General features: G+C 36.3%; 2 protein-coding genes across 7 annotated transcripts; both read left to right on the top strand.

The window, feature by feature from the left end:
* The first annotated feature begins 61 nt into the window (after window positions 1-61).
* Window positions 62-19,745, top strand: LOC134536985 (mitotic apparatus protein p62-like). Of its 6 annotated transcripts, none has more exons than XM_063377114.1 (6): window positions 62-435; window positions 10,934-11,040; window positions 13,731-13,944; window positions 18,051-18,154; window positions 18,567-18,644; window positions 19,320-19,745. In XM_063377114.1, exons 1-6 carry the CDS (start codon window positions 414-416, stop codon window positions 19,410-19,412), a joined length of 618 nt encoding a protein of 205 aa, XP_063233184.1. In that variant the 5' UTR covers window positions 62-413; the 3' UTR covers window positions 19,413-19,745. The 6 variants fall into 6 exon arrangements, with proteins under 6 accessions (XP_063233184.1, XP_063233189.1, XP_063233186.1 ...); XM_063377113.1 differs by having other exon boundaries at window positions 283-435; window positions 18,033-18,154; XM_063377119.1 differs by lacking the exon at window positions 18,567-18,644 and having other exon boundaries at window positions 171-435; window positions 18,051-18,118.
* LOC134536983 (BLOC-1-related complex subunit 6) lies at window positions 944-2,108 on the top strand. The gene has a single exon (XM_063377111.1). It carries the CDS (start codon window positions 1,076-1,078, stop codon window positions 1,985-1,987), a length of 912 nt encoding a protein of 303 aa, XP_063233181.1. The 5' UTR covers window positions 944-1,075; the 3' UTR covers window positions 1,988-2,108.
* Window positions 19,746-23,448: the final 3,703 nt, after the last annotated feature.

Raw genomic sequence — 23,448 nt, 5'->3', positions numbered from 1 at the left:
CACAGCAAATCGTATTCCTAAGCAGTTTGACACCTACCGGTAGCACATCATTACACACACTATTAAACTATTATTTTCCCGGCTGCAAGGCTAAATCGAAGCAGTATTTTACGCATTAAATTCAAACATAAAATGCTCTTTGCAGAAATACGTAAAGAAAACGTCAGTGTTTAAGTACCAGTGTTGTTGCTTAGTAAACATTAATTTTCCACCAATAGCAATATTTATTTCATAGTTGTAGAGGCCAATAGAAATTGAGAACGTTGCCAAGCCTGGAGCTTTCGCCCCTACGGTGTTGTATGCTTTCTGCCATTTCAACGAATTTCCTTTGCTCGGCGGCTGTGTACAGGTTTACTTGGAAGGTAGATTGATAAGTTCTTCACCACCTGAAAGCAAACGTTTTCGAAGTCGTCATGTCTGAAGGCTACTTCTGGGGTAAGTTTACGTACCTTTAATGAAATTATTAAAATAAAGTAAATCATTTAGTGATGCCATTTTAATTTAAGCTTTCCTAGAAAAGGTCCACGTGTATGCATTTGAAAGAAAACTTACAAGCATTTTTCTTGCTGTGCTAGATGTTACGCTTTATCACAAGTAGAAAAATTACTGAAAGCTCAGTTTATGATATATGGATTCGTGCCGCCCAAGAATCGTGTAATGGTTGTATTGCAACTTGATAAATTTGTTTGCCGGCTTCCGGTACCCAAGTTAAATTTAAAGAAGCTGTCGGGCTTCTTGTTTTGTATTTACCGTTGGTGGCATAGTTATTGCCATATGTTTTGTGTAGTCTTTTGTGGAAATAATAATAACCGATAAAATCTTTGTGTAGATTTTAAACTTTGGCGGCGGCGATTGTCCGCCATGTTGCTTATCTACGTAGTAGAGGTAATGGCGAATGTCAGTTTTGTTCCAGACGTGAATTAATGCTTTTTGTTAAGCAAATAATTATAACTAGTGCTAGCCAACCTCGGCAGTGATTTATTGTCTCTGTGGCTTTAAGCAGTGATGTAGTTTATTTAAATATCATCTTGAGTAGAAGATTTAGACGGAACATATCGGCATTTTAAGTGACAAAATGGCAACAATCGAAGATGAATTGGAGGAAAAGTCACAGTGTGAAAACACCGCAGAAGCTTTCAGTCCAGAATTTGTAACCGAGCTGTCTAACAAGCTGGAGCACTTATCTCCAGGAGACGAATGCGTCACGAACATAGATATGTTTGATGACAGGCTGAATGAAATGACTGCTTCTTATTCAGAAATATCGTTCGACTCTCAAACTCCGCCCGACTTGGTTTCTGATTTCGAGGCTTCCCTCGTATCCCCAGCAGATTTTCTGGAGCAAGGAATGGATTTGCAAGTCTCGGAGAGGTCCCGCAGATTTGAAGACCCTTTTCCTGATAGCGACAATAAACGACCCGATAGGTTAGATTTGCACGAAATGGAATCCGTTGACAAAAGAAATCGGCCTTTCCATCAGGCATTTCAAGACTTGAATTTGGAGGGAACTGTAACTAAAGATGGTGACATGGTTCTCTTTGTTACTGGAGACCTTGAAACAAAAATAAAACTCTCTAGTCCAGTTATGAAGAAAGGGGACACGCCGTCATTTCCTGGTTCACGGACTTCAACTCCGTGTTTGTACCGCCAAGCCCTCACACCTCAACTCCCTCCGATAGATCCAGGTGTTCTGAATGACTTGGAGGCAGAAGTGAAGAAGGTTGCCACCTCTGTTGACACCCTGACTGAAAACCTCGCTGGTATATTGCGGAGTGTGTCGGCTCTGACTGTGGATTGTTTGGAGATCTATCGTGATGCAGTATGTAAGACTTGTGATGCAGTGGATTCCAATATAAAGTCTATGTACCAGTTGATGGCGAAATGTGAAGAACTGAGCAAGTCCATGGCGCCTATCTACAAACTATCTGAACTTATAAAAGGAATTAAGCGTTTACTTGATTTGTTTGAAAATGCTGTAAATGTTTAAATGTAGTTTATGGCTTACCAGTAGCAGCTCTGTTCTGCTGTTTGGTTGCAAAGTGTTTTGCTTAATGTATTTATTGATTTCTTATGTGTTATTAATGTAAAATTTTTCATTGCATAATTAGGTTTTTTTTGTTAGGCTAATGGATTTTACTGGATCAATAGAAATAAAACTTCTGTTAAGTATATTTTTGTGCTGTTAATATTTCTTAGGGTAATTTGTTACTATCATGAGACAACAGAAATAAATTTGACAAGTGTGGAAGTTTTTAGCTATTGTTCCTTCATTTTTATGCAAATGGTTTTCTGTATATGAAATGATGCCAATTATTGGCTTCTTCAAAAAAACTTGAATGAAGTGTAAAGGTTGGTTGGTTTGGCACAAAAATATGTATTGGAATACATATTTTCTAAAGCTGCTAATCTTCAGAAATACCTAATTATTGCAATGATCCGTTACAAAATTTTATAAAATTAATTTTGGAAAGTAATAAAATCAAGTTGATAGTAACAAATTACTATTGTTACCCTGCTAAGCATGCTTGGAAATTATAATTATTCTGATGATCAGCAGCACATTAAACTTTGTTTAATAAATTATTTGCTAAACTCTATAATGTGGTGTAACTTTCTAGATTGACTGCTTTTCCGTAAAAAAATTTCTGAAAATTGTGTTTTACAGCACTACGGACATTCTTGTATTTACTTTGCTTAGTGGGCAGAGGGCTATGAAGTCAAGCCATATGACAACTAGATAAATATTGTTGGGAAATTTATTAAAATCACAGTAATATAACAGTGATTGTAATAATTTTTCATTAATGTTTACTCATTTAAATTGCCTAAACACACCATTTTTACAGACTTGGAGACCTTTGATAATTTTCAGATGTGTGGCTTTATAGAACAGAAAGGGAAAAAATCGTGAAACAGGTTTTTCACACACTACACACTTAATTCCTGCTGGTTCATGAAAAAATAAAAGTTTACAGCTTATATTAAAATACGGATGTATTCACATGATCTCATACCTGCATTCATTGTTTACCCGTGTGAAATTTATTTATTTTTTTATTTTATTTTATTTTATTTTTTTCTCTTTAATAGTTGATGTAGGCATTGTTATAATGAAATTCATTTAGATGACTATCGCAGTTGTAAGGAATTTTCAATGCTTGTATTTCATGTTTTGTTTTATTAGAATAAGTAATTATTTTACAAAATGTTTGTTTTGTTACACTTAATTTAGAGTACGTACTATTGTCACATAATGAACGAGTCTAATGAATCGGAGCCTAAAATTTGATTGCAGCCATCGTAAGTCTGTGTTTGTTGTGGCTGGTGTTTCATGTATCCAAGTTTATCTCGAGATCCTGTAGGCTTGATACTGATGTCATGATACGTGATGTTTTAATTCAGTATGCCGTAAGATTGTGGTGGCATGATTCTGTGGTGCATGTTTCTTGCGGTTTTAGTTCATTACATCTGAAGATTCTGCACATTGTGCGAAATAAGATAGACTTATGATTGTAGGTTGAAATAAATCATTTTATTCGACTTACGATCATAATTATTATATGGCAATGTTTTTATGTACAAGTTTATTTGACGTACAGAATTAAAACAGCAAGCATCATGTACCACAGGATCAAGCCAACAGGATAAAGGGATAAACTTCGATATATGAAACTGATGAATTAGTATATTTTTAACTCTCCATAGTTGGCTAATTGTGCTAAACAAGGATGTTCACGATTGCGGGTAAACAATGACTGGCCACTGCAGTGTTACAACACAAGTATTGTAATGTACAAGCTTTAAATTTTTTTTCCATGAACCAGTAGGAATTAAGAAACTGTTTTCAGGCAAGTTTAGGAATGTCTAGTACTTTAAAAACATATTTTCCGTTTTTATTTGCTTTTCGTTTCGTGAAGCTGCAACGTCCTATGCTGAGACAGTAATGTAAGCTATAAACTATTGTTTTAAACAAACTAATAGGCGTTAAGAAACCATTCCTTCAGAGTTCATTTAGGGACATGTTTAGTGTGTGAAAATCATTATTTCCTATATATTTTTCTTTCCATTCTGAAAAGCCGTGACATTTGATAATTACCAGGCCTTTTCCCACCAAGTTTATCCCAATATCATGCCACCAGGATTAAGTGCACAGGATTTTCGCAGTATTAAATTAAAACAGGCTGCAATCTTTGCACCAGGTCCAATGTATACAGGATCAATACATTAGGATATGGTTTTTACATAAAACAAAAAAAAAACTTCGACCACTCGTCTGTAGTATATGCATATGCATGTTTTTTTTTTCTTTGTGAGCAGAAAATAAAAAATTTTTTCATCTATTACCTTCAACCTAACAGACTGCGAGGTAACCAATATAATTGGAATTTGCCAACCATGCCGATAAATTTTCTTCCTCTCATCATGACATGGAAACACCTGCCATTCTTATGTTAAATATACTTTATAAAATTGATGAGTTCACTACGAACATTGCTTTCACTTATCAAACAACACATCTAATTTTACGTGAACAACAAATTCAATTTGACGATTCTTGCTTTTCTGGTATTTGGGTCAAAATACTTTTTAAAATTGCAATAATACTAACAGAGTAATAGTATAAATTATTTCAAATAAAAGTAACCCAATTTTTTTTATTATTGTGATCATGCAAACAACTGAAAAACAACGTATAAACAGTTTCCATAGTTAATATGGCTCAATTTGTACCAAATGATGCTAGTACAGCTTTTGAATTGTAAAACTTTTGCAGTTAATTTGGGTAATTGTTCCTTATTCAAATCAAGTTTATATCAAAATTTATGATTCATATTTTAAAAATTAATCATGATTATGGTACATTTTTGCATCACACTTTCAACTGCTTATTTTAATATCTTGCATAAAAATAAAACAATGTGTTACTCAGATCAATTGCTTCTGGTGGCAATGTTCCTTATTGTGTATCCAGTTGATATTAAATCTTTATAATGGATATCTTCAAAATTAAAAAAATATTTTGGTAACTACAGTTTCAAAACATGCATTTGTCATACTGTATTTAAGGTATTTGGATGTTACGTACAACATTTGCTCTTGGGAACAATGTTCCTCGAAGTTTTATACATATTTTCAAAATCAATTCTGGTAATTTTTCAGCTTCGCATCACACACTTAAATACTTTTTTTATTTTAAAATTTTGTTTTGTAAAATACCACTGGATAGAAAATAAGGAACAATTACCTCATTTTCCTCGATAGCCAGTGGTAATTTAAAAAAAAAACTTTATTAATTGAAATTGTTTCGATGGTTTGACAATATTTTTTGTTGCTGATTTAACCATCTTTATTTACTTAAGTGATCCATCACTTAAAATCTGCGAACATGTAGCTTTAAAAAAACTGACCTTTTTTGTGATAAACCTGTAACATTTCAGAACCCTGCTCTCCCCAACTTTTATTAGTATTTTTTTAAAAGAGTAAATATTTTCTAACTATATTTTTATGTGTGTGTTTTATAGTGAGTTGACGTTTCTAGAACTTAGGACAGTAGTTTCTGGAAAAGGAAGAAGCATGCCGTGTTAGACGTTCGTTAGCCAGAGCTGAGGGAGAGTTCTCTGACTGGGAAATCACATAATAGTAGTTGTAAGAACAATCTTTGTAGCCATTAGGAAGGCAGCTTTATTGTTTGGGGGGGGGGGGGGGTAGTACCCACTGTACTTTTTGTGTTTTTTGCTCTGTGGTTTTGTCTCGTCAGTCATTCAAAAACTGCGGAAAGGATGTGCTTGGTAGGTAGGTAGCTCATCTGATTAAAATGTGTTTAAGGAACAGTCATCTTAGCTGTACACGGTTGTGACTTGTTACAAATCTTAGTCTTCCTGTAAAAACCACGCAACTGACTGTGCAGAGTAAAACATACTCCTTATATTAATATATTTGTAGAATGCTGAAATTAATTCTTATAATAATTGTGTTGATAAAGTTATTAAATATACTATGATGGACTCAGGTTAATATTCTTAATTCACAAAAAAAAATATTGGTTTGCTGCTGACAATTTTAAAACTGGCTAAAAATAAGATTACATGAACAATACACGCTTGAGTGTTTTACTAAAAATCAAATTTTTAATAAAACACAAATTAATTTTATTCAAATAAATAGCAAAAAAACATATAAGTAATTGAGTTTAGAAATTCTAACACAACTATCTGTAATAACATTATTTTAATGAATTTTGAAACTTAAGGAACTCTGAAACATTCTTTCAAGAGTTTTTATTTATTTTTAATGCGGAAGCTGCAACTCTTCAGAATTATTTATAAGACAGTTGGGACTACAGTGGTTGCATGGTCAGATCACTTGTTTCCAACTGTTGGGTTTAATTCGTGGCAAGAGGTGAAATCTCAGAATTTTTAATAAATGGGAATCGTGAACTTTGCAATGAGCTGGTGGGAAACACACAACATAGAACAGTCATAACTTGGAAACCTCGAAAAAAAATCCACGTAACTTAAAACTGTCATAAGTTAGAACTGTCATATGTTAGAGTGATCATAACTTAGAAACACACAACTTAGAACAGGCATAACTTAGAAGATTCTATTTTGTGTGTTTCTAAGTTGTGACAGCACCCCTGAGCTGGTGAGTTTTATCTGGGAGCTCCCATTAGTTATCAATTCCAGCAAAGCTCTGTCCTCGTCGTATTGCCTCTTCGTTATCTCCAATTACATTGATATTTTAAGCACTAATATAATTATTTATAAAGCAAGTGGAAGAAATTTATTTTTTGTATTTGAAACAGGCTAGTGAAATATTTAATTAAAACAATTTTTTTATATGAGATGGCATTTCACATGTGTTTATTTAGAAAGTCTGGTGATTCTCCTGAGAACTGATAACAAGCCCCTATCCTATCGTTATGGCCAAAAGGCGTAAAATGTTAAGAATATAACTCAAATTATTTTTCACTTTCACGATTGGTAGGTTCAGAATTCTAGCGTAAAATATTCATGATGGCATATGGAGTGTAGGGCACATTCAACTTATTTTTCAATATATTTGCAGTTATGAGTCAAGTGTCAAAGCAGGCAGTATACTCGGAAAGAGGTGTTCATGCACGAGTCAGTAGTGACGTAAGTTCTTATTGTAATTCTAGATTTCAAACAATACTTCAATGCATGTTTCTTATGACCGGTTATACAGGCTTTGTATGCCTCCTTAGTATCCTTAAAAAGTTCTTAAATTTCACCAAGAATCTTTAAATACTCCTTAAGAGACTGTTAGCATGCAAGTAATTGATACATGCTGGAATTTTAATGTTCTTTTGTTTCAGACTATGCTGAAAATGCATTGTGCATGCCTATTGGCGAATTTCGGACCATGTTAATAGATTTTATAATTAAAAAACACACAAAATTTGAGTTCTTTTTTTTCTCACCTATCTGAAAACCTTTTTTAAATTTACTTTATTTCTTTGAACTTATAAATGTTAGCCAAAATTAAGATATAGATACTGTTACGATCGCGCTTGGCTGCAGTGCTGGCGTCGCCACGCTCGTTCGGCCTGTCTGCGCCCCCTTCCACCTGCCTCAGATCGGGTTACTTAAAAGAGGCCGCACTGCGGAATAAAAGGACTCGGACGCCTTTATCGGCGTTCTTAGAGCAGCCACCGCGTCCTTCGAGGACTCACGACGCGTTTCTGGGCATTTCGACGGCGAAGGTCGCGAGATATCTCGGAGACATGCCCGATTGTTCTGGATGGGAACCTAAGGGCTATTTAAGGAGGTTGGGCCGACCTTCGAGTCAGTCAGTCGGTTACTGAGTGAGTTCTCCCGCGGCGGAGTTTCCGGGCGATGGTGCGGCAGAGTGGCGAAGTCCTTGGACGAAGGTTCCAGGGCAGGGAGTGAGTAAGTTCAGTGGAGTCGGGAGTTTTCCCGCGGCGGAGTTTCCGGGCGATAGAGTCGCGGGCGCGGCGGAGCCGAGTGAAGTTCCGAGTGAGGCGTCGTGTGGGATCACGGCGAAGGGTGTGACGGCGGCGGCGGAGTGCGGCGACGGAGTCCCGCGGCGGAGACCCACGAGGGGTGCTGCGGTCAGAGTTGCGCCGGAAGTGCGGCCCAGCGAGGTGTGTGAAACGAGTGACTGGGGAATTGGCATTTCTTTAAGTGTAGTTAATTATTTGCCAATTTAGAAGATTAATTTGTAAGTGACAAGTAGTGGTAATAAATAAAACTGTGTGTGAAATAAAATCTATTAATTGGGCTATCCTTTACGAACCCGCAGGGAAATCGTAACAATACTATGAACATTATGGAAATAATGATGAACATTAGGGGCATATCTTTAAAAATTGAACCAACTAAGAAATTTTTTTTCGCTTAATTATTTAACATTATTTTCTTGGGGGATGTTATATTACAATTAGTTTTCTACCTCTTAATAGTGGTTAAAGTGATGAAGTAATAAAAAAAAGTCCTTAATTTTAAAAAGTCTTTAGTTTTTGATTGTGGAATAAAGGTAGATTATATACACAACCTCCACTCAAGTGTGCTTTTGCCGCTTTTACTGCATTCATGCAATGAATTAACCAACCGCATTAATCTACAGTATAGGCTATATACCACATACCTTTACAAAGCTCAAAAAGCAATTATTATACGGGTAGTTGAACCACTAGAAATTTGTCCTCAGTGAAATAAACTAGCATCGAAATATAGTAGCACAAGATGACAGGTTAATCTGGCCCGGAGTAGCTTTTTGGAAGTATGCTTCATAACCGTAAACTGTGCATCTTAATTAAGCACTTTTTACTTGGAATAAAAGCAGGGGTTAGACCCATGTAGTTAATTATTTAAATTGAATCCTAGGTGATGTTAGTGATGTTTTTCACACCCCTGGAAAAGATCACATTGTTGTAAGAGAAATTATTCTTGTACAACTTACGGTACCTAGAACGAAAAAATAAGGTTCTTAAATTAGCTCATTTGAGACCATGGTTGTGCTGAATTTGTTATTTTGCATGATTGTCGAACTTCAAATTTGTTTTAGCTGGAATATAAAATGTGTTAAAGTGAGATGTAACCATCTAGAGAATGTGTACTTAAGATATTTTTTGTATTGTAACATTTTAAACAATTTGAAGCACAGAAGTTATATTGGCTAGATGAGGTAGGAAATTACTTTGACACATCACTAGCATCAACATAAAAGCCAAGAAGTAATAGTAACTGGCCATAAAAACTTTCTATTCTTGTCTATTCTCAGTGTAGATTGTTACCTTCTTTAAATACTGTATGGTATTTAGGGATAGGCCTGAATTGGGAGGGGGGGGGGGGGGGGGGGTTTCCAATATACACATCCACACACACGCTCTGGCACACTTTTTTTTTCTTCCAAGCTTTGACCAAATTTGATGTCAAATCTCAAAATTTCAAAGTCCCAATACTTGATATTTTTTCTAGTCCTGAAAGAATATTCCTGAATAGAAATATTTAGTTTCGTCATATATGTTTCATCAGAACGAAAATTTTCTAATTTGAATTTTATCGTATAAATTTTTAAAACAAATTTTACAGTATTTTATTTGTGGTAGGTGTTTGTATTAACTACATTATTTTTAAAAAAAATTCTAAAGATAAGTTGCAGTATTTTGATTTTAAAGCAATTGGGGGTTTTTACACGTTAATAATTAATACTTCATCTTCTATAGCACACAAGTGTATTTTGACTTCGAGATAGACAAGGACAAGGTAATAGTAAATGCAGGCAGTACTGACAGAGCACTCTTGTCGGCAGAGCAAATGTATGTGAGCACGAGTAAAAAATGGAACTTTGCAAATAAATGTTTCCCATTATTCTGTGGAGTTTGGGGAGACGTGCTGCTGCTCAGAGTGAGACGCTTTGTCCTTGGCCGTGCTAGCAGGGTCGCTGGTTTCACCCCTCATGGTGTTTCTCAGGCGCTGAGATATTTGCCATGTAATATACACGTTAAATTAAAATAGAAGCATGTGTTAAACAGTCTAATAAGAAATTTGTGTGGTTTAAATTGTATTGCAGTGCAATGCAAACAATTTTATTGTGTAAATGTTTTATGAAAATATAGTTTACCAATAAAAAAATTATTAATGCCGTGTTAGTGTCATCTTTTCAGGTACAATACGTGTGAATACCTAAAGTAAAAGTGTAATTGTGTTCATATTGTAAGCATCCTCTTTATAGTATTATTTAATAGCTGGTTTACAAGTTTAATTTAAAAAAATTACAATTGTAATATTCTTTAAACAAAGATGCTTGCAGAGTAGCGAAAATATTAATTTTAAAGGAAATTTAACTCTATGCCTTATTGAATTAAATTGATCAATGTGTAACTATTGATAATTATGTCTTCCATAAAGCAAAATATTAAGGCAAATAGTCTCGCTGCTGACGCTGCAAACCCTATTATTAAATTAAAGCAATAATTGAGCTGTACCACTGGGTGTGTAGACTTATTTTTCAAAAATTTCCTCTAAGAATTTTAATTTGGTCTGTATATTACAGTTTCTTTGTTTATGGTGGCAAAAACAACTTTATCCTTAAAATTTTTGTAACTAACAATTGCAGTAACAGAATACCCAATTTGTTTCGCATACACTAGTCACAATATCAAAATTAATTTTCTGGGAGATAAAATTTTTTTAATAGGTACTGCTTCCCCACCTGAACAAAAGTCTAAATCCGTGCCTGGAGGAAATTGAGAATTAAGTGGTTATGGCTTTATTTTAGACATGTTCTTGGTTTATTTTCAGAAAAACTTTTAATTACCAAATGATGGTGGCACTTGGGTTCAAGGTGGTGGTGGTAGGTAGTGTGTACGTGCATGAAGTGCAGTCTCGCTGGTCTGGGAGCGTCGGCAGCCTGTGTCGTCGCGTTGTAACCTGGTGTGTTTCTGCAGGCGCGAGTCTGACTGCAGACAAGAATACCATCACGTGGGACCCAGAGGAACCTTCCAAAGATGGGCAGCCAGACTTCTCGCGAGGCCATTCGCTTACAATCAAACAGGTTTGCAGACCCTGTTATAATGCAAGTCGCAGATAAAAAAAAAATTGTTGTATATTACAAGTCTTATTTGTAAACACATCTTGTGTGGTTAAAAACCAACTTATTTAGTATTTGTTTGTAGGCGAGGCTTTTCCCATGACTAACGAACACTTTTTTTGCTGTCTCTCGAACCAGGAATTAAATGTGCTCACAAACTTGGGATGTGGGTCATGTTTTGATTATACACTCACTATGTGTATGTTGTAACTTAAGAAACACCACCTGTGATTTTTTTTTTTTTAATTTTTGTTTCTCCATGGAAATTATAGCATTAAGCATCTTCTTTCTCACTAAGTAAATTCACAGAAAATTCAACAATGCACTCCTTATAGTCTTCTTTGTAACACCCTCTATCGTTCAGTTACAGTCTGGCACATAATTATAGAGCTCTCTTCAAAAATTTGCTTTTTACCACAGGCAGTGTTGTTTCTTAAGCAATGATGTGTTGCTGTATAATTGGAAGCATGTAGATTGTGATGTGCATGACTTGGAGCATTAAACCCTATCAAATTGAAATACCGTGAGGGATCTTTAATCCGGAACATATAGGACCACGGATAAGCCAGGTAATCAATGTTGCCGGATTATAGAACATTGGTGTATTTTTAACTGAAATTGCAAAGAAACATGAATGTACAGTACATGGTGTATCAAACAAATTGTAATAAGTTGCTCTGTAATAAGAAAAAAATACAGATAAACAGTGTCTTCAAAAATTGTTACAAAACTGTAACCTGCTAGTAAACACACACACACAAGGGTAAACTGGCAGCGCAATAATGCTGCCTGGTGGCCAAGGTAAACAGCCGGAATCTGCCCGAAAAAATTTTATACGAGAGTGGTTCCATTCGTGCTGGATCACAGAATGTGTCAAAAAAAAATACCTTTTAAGGTTGCCCACATTCTGGACAGTCAGGGAATTTGCTTTAAAACCTGGGGAAGTCATTGAAATTCCTTAGTGATAGTAATTCGTTGGGAGAATGTCATGCTTCTGTATGCTATCACCACTTTTTTTTCAGGCAGTGTTTGAGTATTTACAGTTTAAAATGGTGTATGCAAGGTTCTATTTCAGCCATTACAGCTGTAGGGATGGTGGGAACTGGATTTATTATTTCTTCAAAAATTGCAAAATAGGCAAATACTTTTCTTAAAATTCGTTGGGCCGTGCAAAGTCGAAATTTTTTTAGCGATTTGTTATTTCACTGTATATCTATTTTGGTACACAATCTTGGGTGTTTTGGTATTGTTAATATTAAGCTGCAATGATGTTTATAGAACATATCATTTTTAGATTGCAGTATGCGTTTTTTCTTTCTAATATGCAATTTCTACCATTAGCATTGTCCTTGTTTCAATGTGTTCTGTTGCCACATACACGCCAGGGAGCAAAAAATGTTTTAGATAAAAATTTATAAAATGTATCTGAAACATTGTATTATTTAAATAAAATTTTAAATGAGAATAACCAAAGGCATCATCTGATAAAATAAAATTTTTGGTTCTAAGGGGTTGTGATTTAAAGACACCATCTTGGTTTCAGTTATATTAGTTAACAATTTTTATAACATTTAATATTATAAATCTCTGTTTTTTGAGCATACCACATAATTTTATGGCATGCCTAATTATGAATAGTTTCTCCTGTGAAATAATTGCTGGTGTTAAGCAGTGAATATTTTTTTTGTCAGTATGACTACAAATGATAAAACCGTCGATACACACTAATTTATTGAATTTTAAAGTTATTACCTATTATGATAAAATATTTTTAATTTTGTTCTGCGTTCAGGGTTGTATGGATGTGGCAGCAGTGGTCGCTGGAATCCAAGTGAGGCGGAATGTGGTGGCGGCATGTCACTGCGGTGTGGTGAAGCGTGTGTGGTTGCCGCATGTCACCGCGGTGTGCAGCGTGTGTGGTTGCCGCATGTCACCGCGGTGTGGTGAAGCGTGTGTGGTGGCGGCATGTCACCGCGGTGTGGTGGAGCGTGTGTGGTTGCCGCATGTCACCGCGGTGTGGTGGAGCGTGTGTGGTTGCCGCATGTCACCGCGGTGTGGTGGAGCGTGTGTGGTTGCCGCATGTCACCGCGGTGTGGTGAAGCGTGTGTGGTTGCCGCATGTCACCGCGGTGTGGTGAAGCGTGTGTGGTTGCCGCATGTCACCGCGGTGTGGTGAAGCGTGTGTGGTGGCGGCATGTCACCGCGGTGTGGTGGAGCGTGTGTGGTTGCCGCATGTCACCGCGGTGTGGTGGAGCGTGTGTGGTTGCCGCATGTCACCGCGGTGTGGTGGAGCGTGTGTGGTTGCCGCATGTCACCGCGGTGTGGTGGAGCGTGTGTGGTTGCCGCATGTCACCGCGGTGTGGTGGAGCGTGTGTGGTTGCCGCATGTCACCGCGGTGTGGTGAAGCGTGTGTGGTGGCGGCATGTCACCGCGGTGTGGTGGAGCGTGTGTGGTTGCCGCATGTCACCGCGGTGTGGTGAAGCGTGTGTGGTTGCCGCATGTCACCGCGGTGTGGTGAAGCGTGTGTGGTTGCCGCATGTCACCGCGGTGTGGTGAAGCGTGTGTGGTGGCGGCATGTCACCGCGGTGTGGTGGAGCGTGTGTGGTTGCCGCATGTCACCGCGGTGTGGTGAAGCGCGTGTGCGGTGGTGTGCAGGCGATGCTGGGCAAGGAGGCCAAGAGCGGGGAGCTGAACGTGGTGCAGGCAGAGACGGTGGGCTACAACGGGGACGTGAAGATCCCCCTGTTCTCGCTGGAGGCGGGCGCGTTGCGACAGTGCATGCTGGACCTGAGCTTCCCCGACGCCCCCGTGGTGCTGAAGCTGGCGGAGGGCAGCGGCCCCGTGCACCTCAGCGGCTACCACAGCATAGGTGACTGCCCCGTCGTCCCTCACTTCCCCTGGGTGGCCACTCAATTGGCAAAATCTAATTCCAGGATTTTTCCTCCCAGATTTTTTAATAAATGTCATAAAATGTTACTAGGTTAATAAAAATATATTAACTATGTTGGCGGCATCGGAACTGAAGCCAAATTAACCATTTAACATATAATACTAGACATTTAATATTATGTGAAATACAAAATATTCGCAATTCACGTTGGATAAGCATTCCATTTAATACGTAGCCATCGGACAAGTTAGACTGCATAATAAAAGTTGAAAGTGGGTACTGTGAATTTTGTTCACTATAAGTTACTGTGTGTGGTCAGTGCAACTTCATCTGCCATCGAAAACAGCCTAAATCTTTTGTGCCGCATGCCTGGTAAACCATGCGGACATGAACTAAAATTGAGGTGACATGAACGCGAAGATCAGTTTTTTTTTTTTATCTGTCTCCTTTAAACTTTAATCTGTTGTGCATAAAATAATTTATAAATGGTTTTTTTTTATAAATTCTTTAAATGTGGTGTCTTTGAGAAGTTAGGAGATGCTCATTTTACCACGTAATGTATGGCGAAAGCAATCGGCAGCATTGTATTTTCAAGCGTACCGTTTTTATTTATTATTATTATTCCTAAACTTTTGACAGTCATTTTGAAAGATTTTTAGGAATTTTCATTGGTATCTCTCTTCAATGACCACCAGATTGAAAAAAATTATACCTGATTTCCTATAGAAAAACCCAAAGAAATTTAATGAATTTTGATTTGTTGCTTAAATATGCTCCGCTTGGTTTTAATTTAGTTGTAGTTGGTTACCACAGGGGTTTTTCAACTGGGGAAGACTGGAAAATTGGAATTAATTGGGAATTTTTATTGGTGCCAAAAAAACATGAAAAACCCATGAATTATCAACTCACCGGGAATTATTTGTTTATCTAGCAATTTGAAAAAAGCAGAGTTAAAGAACTACATGCCGTGCTTCGAACTTATCACTTGTATCATTTTTGCGCTGTTTGCTGGCAAATCTCAGCAGTGAATGTGAGGAATATAACACCTGTCAATAAATGGGTTGTGGGTGCCTGAATCTCTGCTTAGATTTTGTTTCTTCTCATGGTTCTTTTTTACTATTACACTGAAGATTTTCACAGACTAATAAACAGAAGCCATTGAGTGGAAATTATTGCATTACTTTGTCATGTGAATGAATGGAGGCTTTTGCAAGATAAACTATAAAATATTGTTGAACGTTGGAGGAACTAGATGTGGGGATGGTGCCTTTTTTTTTCTTAAATAGGTTTTGTAAGAGCTACCAAAATAAAAGTGTACATTTGATTATTAAGATTTTACCATTACAATAAGATTTTACATACCTTGTTCTGCCAGAAATAGTGAATTGTAGTGTAAATAAAAAAATGAATGGATAAGTAGGAAAGTACTTCTATAACTCAAAATTCATATTTTGCTGATTACAGTGAAACCTTTATTTAACAAATCTCAAGGGACCAAAAATTGTTGTGTTTGTTGTAAAGGGGTTTGTTAAATGGAGGTTTCGCACGATATATTTCTAATCGTACAGCTTCACATAAATGGCTAGAACTGTCTTTCTCACTGTTTAATACTATATGAGGAATTAAACATGTAAAAGTATATAGAATACACTTGTTTAGTGGCCAACCATTTGATTATCAATTCCCATCCCCAGTGCTTCCTGGCGTGCCTTTTCTTGTAAAATCGGCCCAGACGTTGATGTTAGATGCCCTAGCCTCCATTAGCCAGTCACAAAGTATCTTGTCCAAATCATCATTTTTACATACTTTCACACGTATTCGATTTGTTCCTACCAGAGAAGCGTTTTCGATCAGTTCCCGGTTGGATAATATGGTCGAAAGTGTAGACGCCGGGATGTCGAAACGTTTATATCACTTTTTTTTACACCTTCATCAACTGCATTTAAAATTTCTAATTTTATTTTAATATCAATCTGTTGCCGCTTTTTAGAATTAGAATTCGTTTTACAGTAGTACCGTGTTGATTTCTGTAACTACGTGTGGAAATAAATAAACAGTGGAAATAAACAAATAGTGAAAACTGAAAAAACTGAAATTGTACTCATAGATACCATAGTTAAAAATATTTGCATGTGCGCATCTTTCACCATAGAAATGCAAAATATACTAGTTGTTCGTCTTGCCAGAGAGATGGTACGGGAGGTTTCCGCCACTAGCGCTAAATGTACCCGCCATTTTGAATAGTGTGGCATGTATACACGACTTGTGTTATCCATGATGCTTTGTTTATTTATTGTCTTCCGCGACGGTGCATATTATTTTAAGGTTATACGCACGTATTTTTAAGCAATGAAAGCAAAAAAAAATTAGTGGATGTCTTGTAGGAGATGTTTATTTTCGCGTGTTTTTCAAAAGCGGCAGTTCGTTGTAAAGGGAATTTCACTATTTAGGAACAAATAAAATTCGGTATTTAGAGGTTAAAACAGCATTGATCTTATGGAGGTTCAGCGGGACCAAAATTTTATTTCGTTGCATGGGGTTTTTCGTTAAATAAAATATTCGTTAATGGAGGTTTGATATTTGTTTCTTTAATGCTTATCAAACTACTGCTATACTACTACATATAAACTTTTTCCCCCCTTGATTTGCTTGTTACTTACTTGGTTTACAAATTACAAGCCATCAATATCAAGTTAGTATGTTCTAAAATGTGTAGTACTTTTAGAAATTAATTTTACTTAGCTGCTTCAACTACAAATGCAATATTTTAAGTCCTACAGTACAGCGCAGGAATTAAATTCTCTTATTTCCTCTGACTCTTAACATATATCAAAATTTGAAAACAAAAAATTTTCAGTTCCTATGTAGAAGGGAAATCCTTGCATATAAAAAAAATTCATTGAGTACATTGCACAATAGAGCTGCTTTTTTACATGTATTCAGTAAAAAAAAAAATTTGCCTTCGTAAATTTTAAATTACTGTCACTATGTTAACCTTTGGTCATTTTGTCATTACTAAGTTTTTTTTTTTTTTAATTTTTTTAATTTTTCTTTTTTTTGGCTTAGTTTTTTTTTTTTATATTTTATGTAATGATCTGTTAATTACAACATATAACCTTTTTTTTTTCCATATCTCTATAGAATGATGTCAACTAGTGTAGGCTGCACCGCGGCACACGCATTATCATTAATATGTAAATAGTTCACTTAATTTGCTGAAAAAACTTAAAGGGTTTTAAAAAAAGGCCCGTCAGTAGTATTTATACATCGTAAATATTTTGCTTTGTAAAATAAAACTTTAAATATTTATTTTTTTATGAATTTATTTCAAGTTTAATGTGTTTGAAACAGAAATTAGTAAGTTGTTGACATCCAAAATTAAATTTATTGTGGCATATTGTACATTTGTATAGTATTACCAGTATTCTGTTTTTAACAGCATAATTTGCGTGTGAATGAGCGGAAGCTGCAAATCTTGTTCCAATACCGTATTTACGTGAAATTTGCTATCATTTTTACCAAAACTGTGGAACCTAAAAGACAGGGGTCGCGTTAAAATCGCAAACTTGTATCTTGCCATTGGGATCAGCTTGATTGCAAAACTTCACTGCCTCGCTTATGCCACTTTAGTCTGGGACTTCCTGGACTTTATAAGAGTACTTGAATTGCGATTTCCGATCCACAAAGTCTTCATGAACACTTAGTTTCGGGTGGTATTATATTAAGTTTGCATTATTTTCTGGTAAATACGGTATATTGTGAGTGTTTGTGCAGGGAAGCCTACAACTCACGTAGTTTTGGTTCCCTGCAAGAATTTCCGAAGTTTTGCATTTTGGTATTAACACCACTTCAGCCGCTAAATCAGAAGTTTCCAATGAAAACAAGAATGTTGTCACTAACCTAACCTAACCCTTCGAATTTTTTATTTTTTTATTTCAATTTTTGAGAGAAATCCGAAGTTGCACGAACATGGTAGGGAACTGAAACTACGTGAGTTGTAGGCTTCCCGTTTGTGCATGTGACTGTCGTTGTAGTCCACGAAGAGGGACCGTCGTCGTTGTTGACAGTTGGGTTGTCCGTTGCAGCCTCCGTGATGGACGAGCAGACTGATGACGAACTCGAGGATGAAGGAGAGGAAGAAATGGTAGATGAGGTATACGATGATGAAGCTCTAGCAAATGGGGATAAGGCAAGCATAGTCTAGTTATTAAATATTTTAAAATTAAATCCTACATTCGTACAGTAGTTAAAATTAATGTACTATTTGAAGTAAAAACAGCATGCAAGTAGTTACTTTTGCTTGTTACAAGTTTATTCCTACGGTTGATTTTGTTTTAGATATTACGCCGTGTTTTAAGTTTATTTCTTGGCGAAGCATGTGTCTAGAAGAAATAAACTTAAAACTTAGTTTATGCCTAAAACTAAATCAGTAGTTTGAATATTTGAGATCAAATTGCTGGGTACAAAACTGGCCATGACAAAATCACAAACCTAAGGTTCGTGCTGGTTGAACTCGTGCTAGAAGTCTCAGTAACCAGTGATGTTGTGGGTCCTGTGTGGTGCTTTTGTTTTATTTTAACACTGTCTTTGTATTGGCATAGGCTGACGCAAAGAAGAGAAAACTTGGCAATCCGGACAGGTCAAAAACCAAAAAGTCAAAGATGGAGGAAGATTACGAGGTATAAGCTTTATGGAATAATATTGCAGAAGTGGTTTGCTGTACTTGCCTTCTCCCTGGTATGGTTGGTATGGGGTCAACTGAGCACTTCGGGCTGCCATTGTGTGCAGTGCCTACGTTATTACAACACTAATTATGTTTGCAGGCTTTCACTGCCATTTTCTGAAGTAGCTTTGCTTCTGGGTTGTAGCCGTGTCCTTGGCGAATAATTCACCGACATTGCAGTCGCCATGATCAGGGAGCAAGTTACCTACAGTTGACCTGATGATGGCGACTGCAATGTTTACCTAAACGTCGGTGAATTATTCGCCAAGGACACGGCTACAACCCAGAAGCCACTTATTACAATAGCCAAATTTGAATGCTATAACTAAAATCACTAAATGCACAACACTATTAATATTAAAAAAAATTGTAAATATTTTTCAAGCAGAACTTGAAAGTTTTAAATCCCCAAGTAGAGTAATGATAAAAATAACTTGTCTTTGTCTCTGGCCAGCATTTGCAATGCTTTATTGAGGGAAGGAATTGTGCTTTTCGAGAAAGATTCTGAAATTGATTGAAGCAGTTCTAGGCGAGGGTGAAAGTGCTGTGTTGACGCCAGACCGACCGTGGCCTAGACGTAGCGACGTGGGGTGCTCGTGGTGGCGTGTGATAGCTGGTGGTGTCTCGGCAGGACGAAGAGGATGAGGACGACGACTCTCCGAGGAAGGGCAAGGCGGTCCCTCCCAAGGCCAAGAAGCCAAAGCCCACTCCAAAGAAGACATAATGTGTGTACAACTTTATACTGACTTTCTGTATCACATTCGTTCCTTTGTGTTCAATTTTTTTTTTTTTTTTTTTTAAACAGAACAAACTGGTAATTCTGACAGTGCGGTAGTGGTAGTGCAGTTCTAATTTGCATCGTTGGGACCAGACACATGTTTGTTGGAGAAGTGGAAGAGGAATGTTTTTTCGAGATTAGTTGATTCATTCTTGTCGCAGTGTTTCTTGTCAGTACCACATTGTGTTTTTTATTGGTTTTTTTTATGCTCTCATCATTTGAGTAGTCTTCAATCATGTCGTGTATACCATTGCAATAAATAAATTTTGAAATATTTTATTAATGAGTATTAATACTGTACTGAACTCATAATTTTATTTATATTGCACGTTGTTGCACCGAGTTTTTCGCTATAAGTAGGGGTGAATATTGTCAGTTGTCACCAGAATGAGAAAGAAACTTATCACAAGTTTTGAGGTGTTAACAGTAAGTTTATTACTTAAACATGTGTGTTCATTTTATAAAAACTGCATTAACCAAGTGGGTCTCATTACAAACTTGAATGTTGCCACAGGAAGAAGTTTAATTAATAGCAATGGGTACAGCCTTGTGAAACTACAGCGAAACCCCTTATTTACGTTACCGTTATTTACGTTTTCCCGTTATTTGCACTATATTCTTCAGGTCCCGTTTGGTTCCCATATAGTCCAATACAATACTTTCCCGCGAATTACGTCTCAAAAATCGAATCAATCCCGCTATTTACGTCACGTAACAACCATAAACAACCAGAAAATACCGTGGAGCTAGTAGGCAATGAACATTTTAAATAGCAAAATATACATATTTTATAACATGAAAAGTTGCTTTTATTTCTAAACATGTAATAATTTAAGCCTAGGCGTGTAAAAGTACGAGTAATTATAGCAGGAGACAATCTAAAATGCACGAGGGAAAAACGTAAACTCATGAATGTACAAACATGGCTGCTTGTAAGTTCTGATACTGTATTTATGTCACAACTTAGCCGAAATACTGGTACGAGACATAAACTTCACAAGATAAAATGAGCGGTGTCTTGGTAACTGTTTTATACGTCTTTTATAATTTGGGAAGTATTGTACAGTTGACGCCATATTTTTTAAACTAACCATTTATTTCTGGGGATCGTAAATAATTAATTATTGGTATCAAGACATCATGATAAACGTAAACTTGAACATGTCACGGCAGCGAGAAAACTGGTGCGTATACCAATAAATTGGTATTAGAACTGGATAAAATTGGTACACGGGAGGTGGAGCTTATATTTTTTTCCGCTAAGCTCGCATCTATTGGTTGGCGGCTGATGGCGTCATGAGTCTGGGCGGAGCATAGAGTGCGCATGCGCCGCCGCGTCGTTACAGCAGCTGACCAAGTACAATGACCTTTCTCCGCGTTTGGCGCGCTATTGACGGTAAATATTCATCAATTTGCGGCCTTTTCTTAAAAATTTTTTTACTGTGATCAATGTGTATGTAGCCCGTATTTGTTATAAACCCTGCCGGTTGCAACTGTATTTATAATTTGGAGAGGCAAATAATCTCCTTGAACAGCTAAAAAAGCAAGCAGAAGAAAATTTCAAATTTATTTTTTAGGAAGTAATCAGAAAAACATTTTGGCTTTCATTCTTTTTTTATTTTTGTCAAATGTGGTAAATTAATAATGGATTAAATACTAAAGTAAAATTTGCTGTTAGTGTGTTTGTACCTGCATTGTAGTATGTGCTATTAAACAAAAGGAAAAAAATTCTAAATAAGGTAAACTGTACTCCTTTTTATACTTTTCCCTTTATTTACACTTTCCCGCTTTTTACACTTTTTTACTTTGTCCCCATGAAAAGTGCAAATAAGGGGTTTTGCTGTAAATGATTTTGTAACAGTCCACCTGGATAAACAACAATTCAGTTCCAACCTTAGAGCTTGTGCTCATCCTGGCCAATTTCTTCTTTCCTCCTCCACCTCTTTATTATGTGCAGATAATTAATTACCGTATTGGCCCGAATATAAGGCGACCTGCAGTTTCAGGAGGCCAAACAAATGTAAAAGTAATTTTTGGTAGAAATTAATGTGAAAATTCATTAGACATACATTTTGTGTTGATAAATCGTTTTTGAATTTATGTATAACAATTAATTTATATTTATCACATTACTTATTTAAAATAAGTTTGAATGGCCTACCCTAAAAGTCAAAAGAAAACAATTAGAAAATATTTACATTTTTAAGTATTACACTATAAATTTTTTCGTATGTTTACTCTAATGAAGCTGCATAATTGTCATCTTCAGAGCTGTTTATTTGTCTAGACCTCGTTCCCCGCCATTCCACTGATGTGTGATTGTTCATTTTTCACAGTTTACTGTATCTACGAATTTAAAATTTTTACAATGGCTATTAATCACTCTTAAAATACAGCAATTAACTTTCCGTTTGACTTAAGCTACGTATTACCACAGAACAAGGCGTATTACTATTTTGTAGTGTGTTAAACGTAAAAAAAGCAAACAAAGAATGCATCTTGCCGGAACAAAACAAGTGGCTAGCTGACATGATGAAGCATACGGCCAAGAATAACTTCGGTTACGTGACCGCGTATATTTGTCCATATTACTCTCTGACAGAGTCTGTTCTATGAATTTGAAAGAATAATCTATTATAATTATGAAAGGTTTTTACATAAATGAGTGGATTATTAAAATAGCTTTTGAAGCAACGTACCAAATTCCTGTTAATATGGCGTCTTCGTGCGTGTTCGGCAATGTTCGTTTTACAACAAAGAAATATTGTGGAAAGACAGTTGGCAGCCGTGAATTTCCAAACATTACATCCGAAATGTTTGTAAACGTAAACAATCGTTCTGAAAATAACTGTGATATTTTAGTACAAATATTTCCGTTAAAAATCTGAAGATAAATTACCGTAAATATTAACACGCGGTTGTACACAAAGTACAAATATGAATTGTGAAATAAAAGGTTGCCATTTTGAGATGCTTCAACATTCACGTTTTTACTCAATAACAAATATTTTAATTTTCAACTTCAAACAATTGTGAATTACTGCAATATTAGGTGGATTTATCGTTTTTCTCCGTGTGAGGTAACAAAGTTTTAGTTAATATAAAAAATCGTGAACGTTTTGTTAAACAATGTTTCTACTGTAGCTTTCAGCTTGGAACTAATGTTTGCGGTTCTGGCGTCTTGGGTGCGAAAATAAGGCGACTTCCAATTTTTGCATCTCTCGTTTATGTAAAAATGGTCGCCTTATATTCGGACCAATACGGTATATAATTTGTCTAAAGAGTTTTCCATTTTATGAAAACTAAGTCGTATGCATGTTGTGTACAAACATGCCAGCGATAAAAATTTGTAAATTTAATTAGAACATATTACAGTTGTACAATGGTATGGGGAAACAAATTTGTATATTGAAATATACATTTAGATGGGTAGATTATAAAAATAGGGCGCACAACACAGTAGAAAAGGCATTCTGAATAACCTGTGCTGGGAGGGTCTGTTCTGTATTTTGAGAATAGGAAATTATGTGGTTTTGATTTATTTTAATGTTCACACAATTGGTGTACCTGGCAGTATTTGAAAGTATTGTACAACACCAAAAGTTGCTCAGCCTTGAACAGCCTTAAACACTACATGCCAGTGGGCTGGCCTAGTAATGTCACATCTGCAAGGCCAAACAAAACTCCTCCCTAATGTTCACTGGCTTCCACTGCAATTGTCTGAAGTAGGTGCTGCTGTGGTCAGAGCCTTCCTTTCTACTGGTTGGCTGAGTGGTTTTGCCAATCGGGGGCAATTTGTCTGATGTTGGCTGTGGAGCTATGTTGTGAGGCATTCTAAAGGGTTTCCATATTTCGCTTAATTTGTGGCCATCTACATTAATTTTTGCTGGATGTTTTAATATTCCTATTGATTCTCGAATGTATCTTGTATTGTTGGATATGGTGTGGAATTGGTCTAAATCAATGCTGTGTCTGGTTTCCA

The sequence above is a fragment of the Bacillus rossius genome, chromosome 11 (assembly GCF_032445375.1).
Source record: "Bacillus rossius redtenbacheri isolate Brsri chromosome 11, Brsri_v3, whole genome shotgun sequence".
Classification (NCBI taxonomy): Eukaryota; Metazoa; Arthropoda; class Insecta; order Phasmatodea; family Bacillidae; genus Bacillus; species Bacillus rossius.
Note: the sequence above shows the minus strand (reverse complement) of the source record. Positions and strands in the feature narration are given on the sequence as shown.

What these genes read in the sequence shown, in the direction of transcription:
- LOC134536983 (XM_063377111.1), top strand. Translation starts at nt 1,076, where the DNA reads ATGGCAACAATCGAAGATGAATTGGAGGAAAAGTCACAGTGTGAAAAC.
- LOC134536985 (XM_063377113.1), top strand. Translation starts at nt 414, where the DNA reads ATGTCTGAAGGCTACTTCTGGG. An exon ending in ATTCGCTTACAATCAAACAG is followed by an intron (nt 11,041 to 13,730) that starts GTTTGCAGACCC and finishes GGTGGTGTGCAG; the next exon opens with GCGATGCTGGGCAAGGAGGC. An exon ending in CAGCGGCTACCACAGCATAG is followed by an intron (nt 13,945 to 18,032) that starts GTGACTGCCCCG and finishes CGTTGTTGACAG; the next exon opens with TTGGGTTGTCCGTTGCAGCC.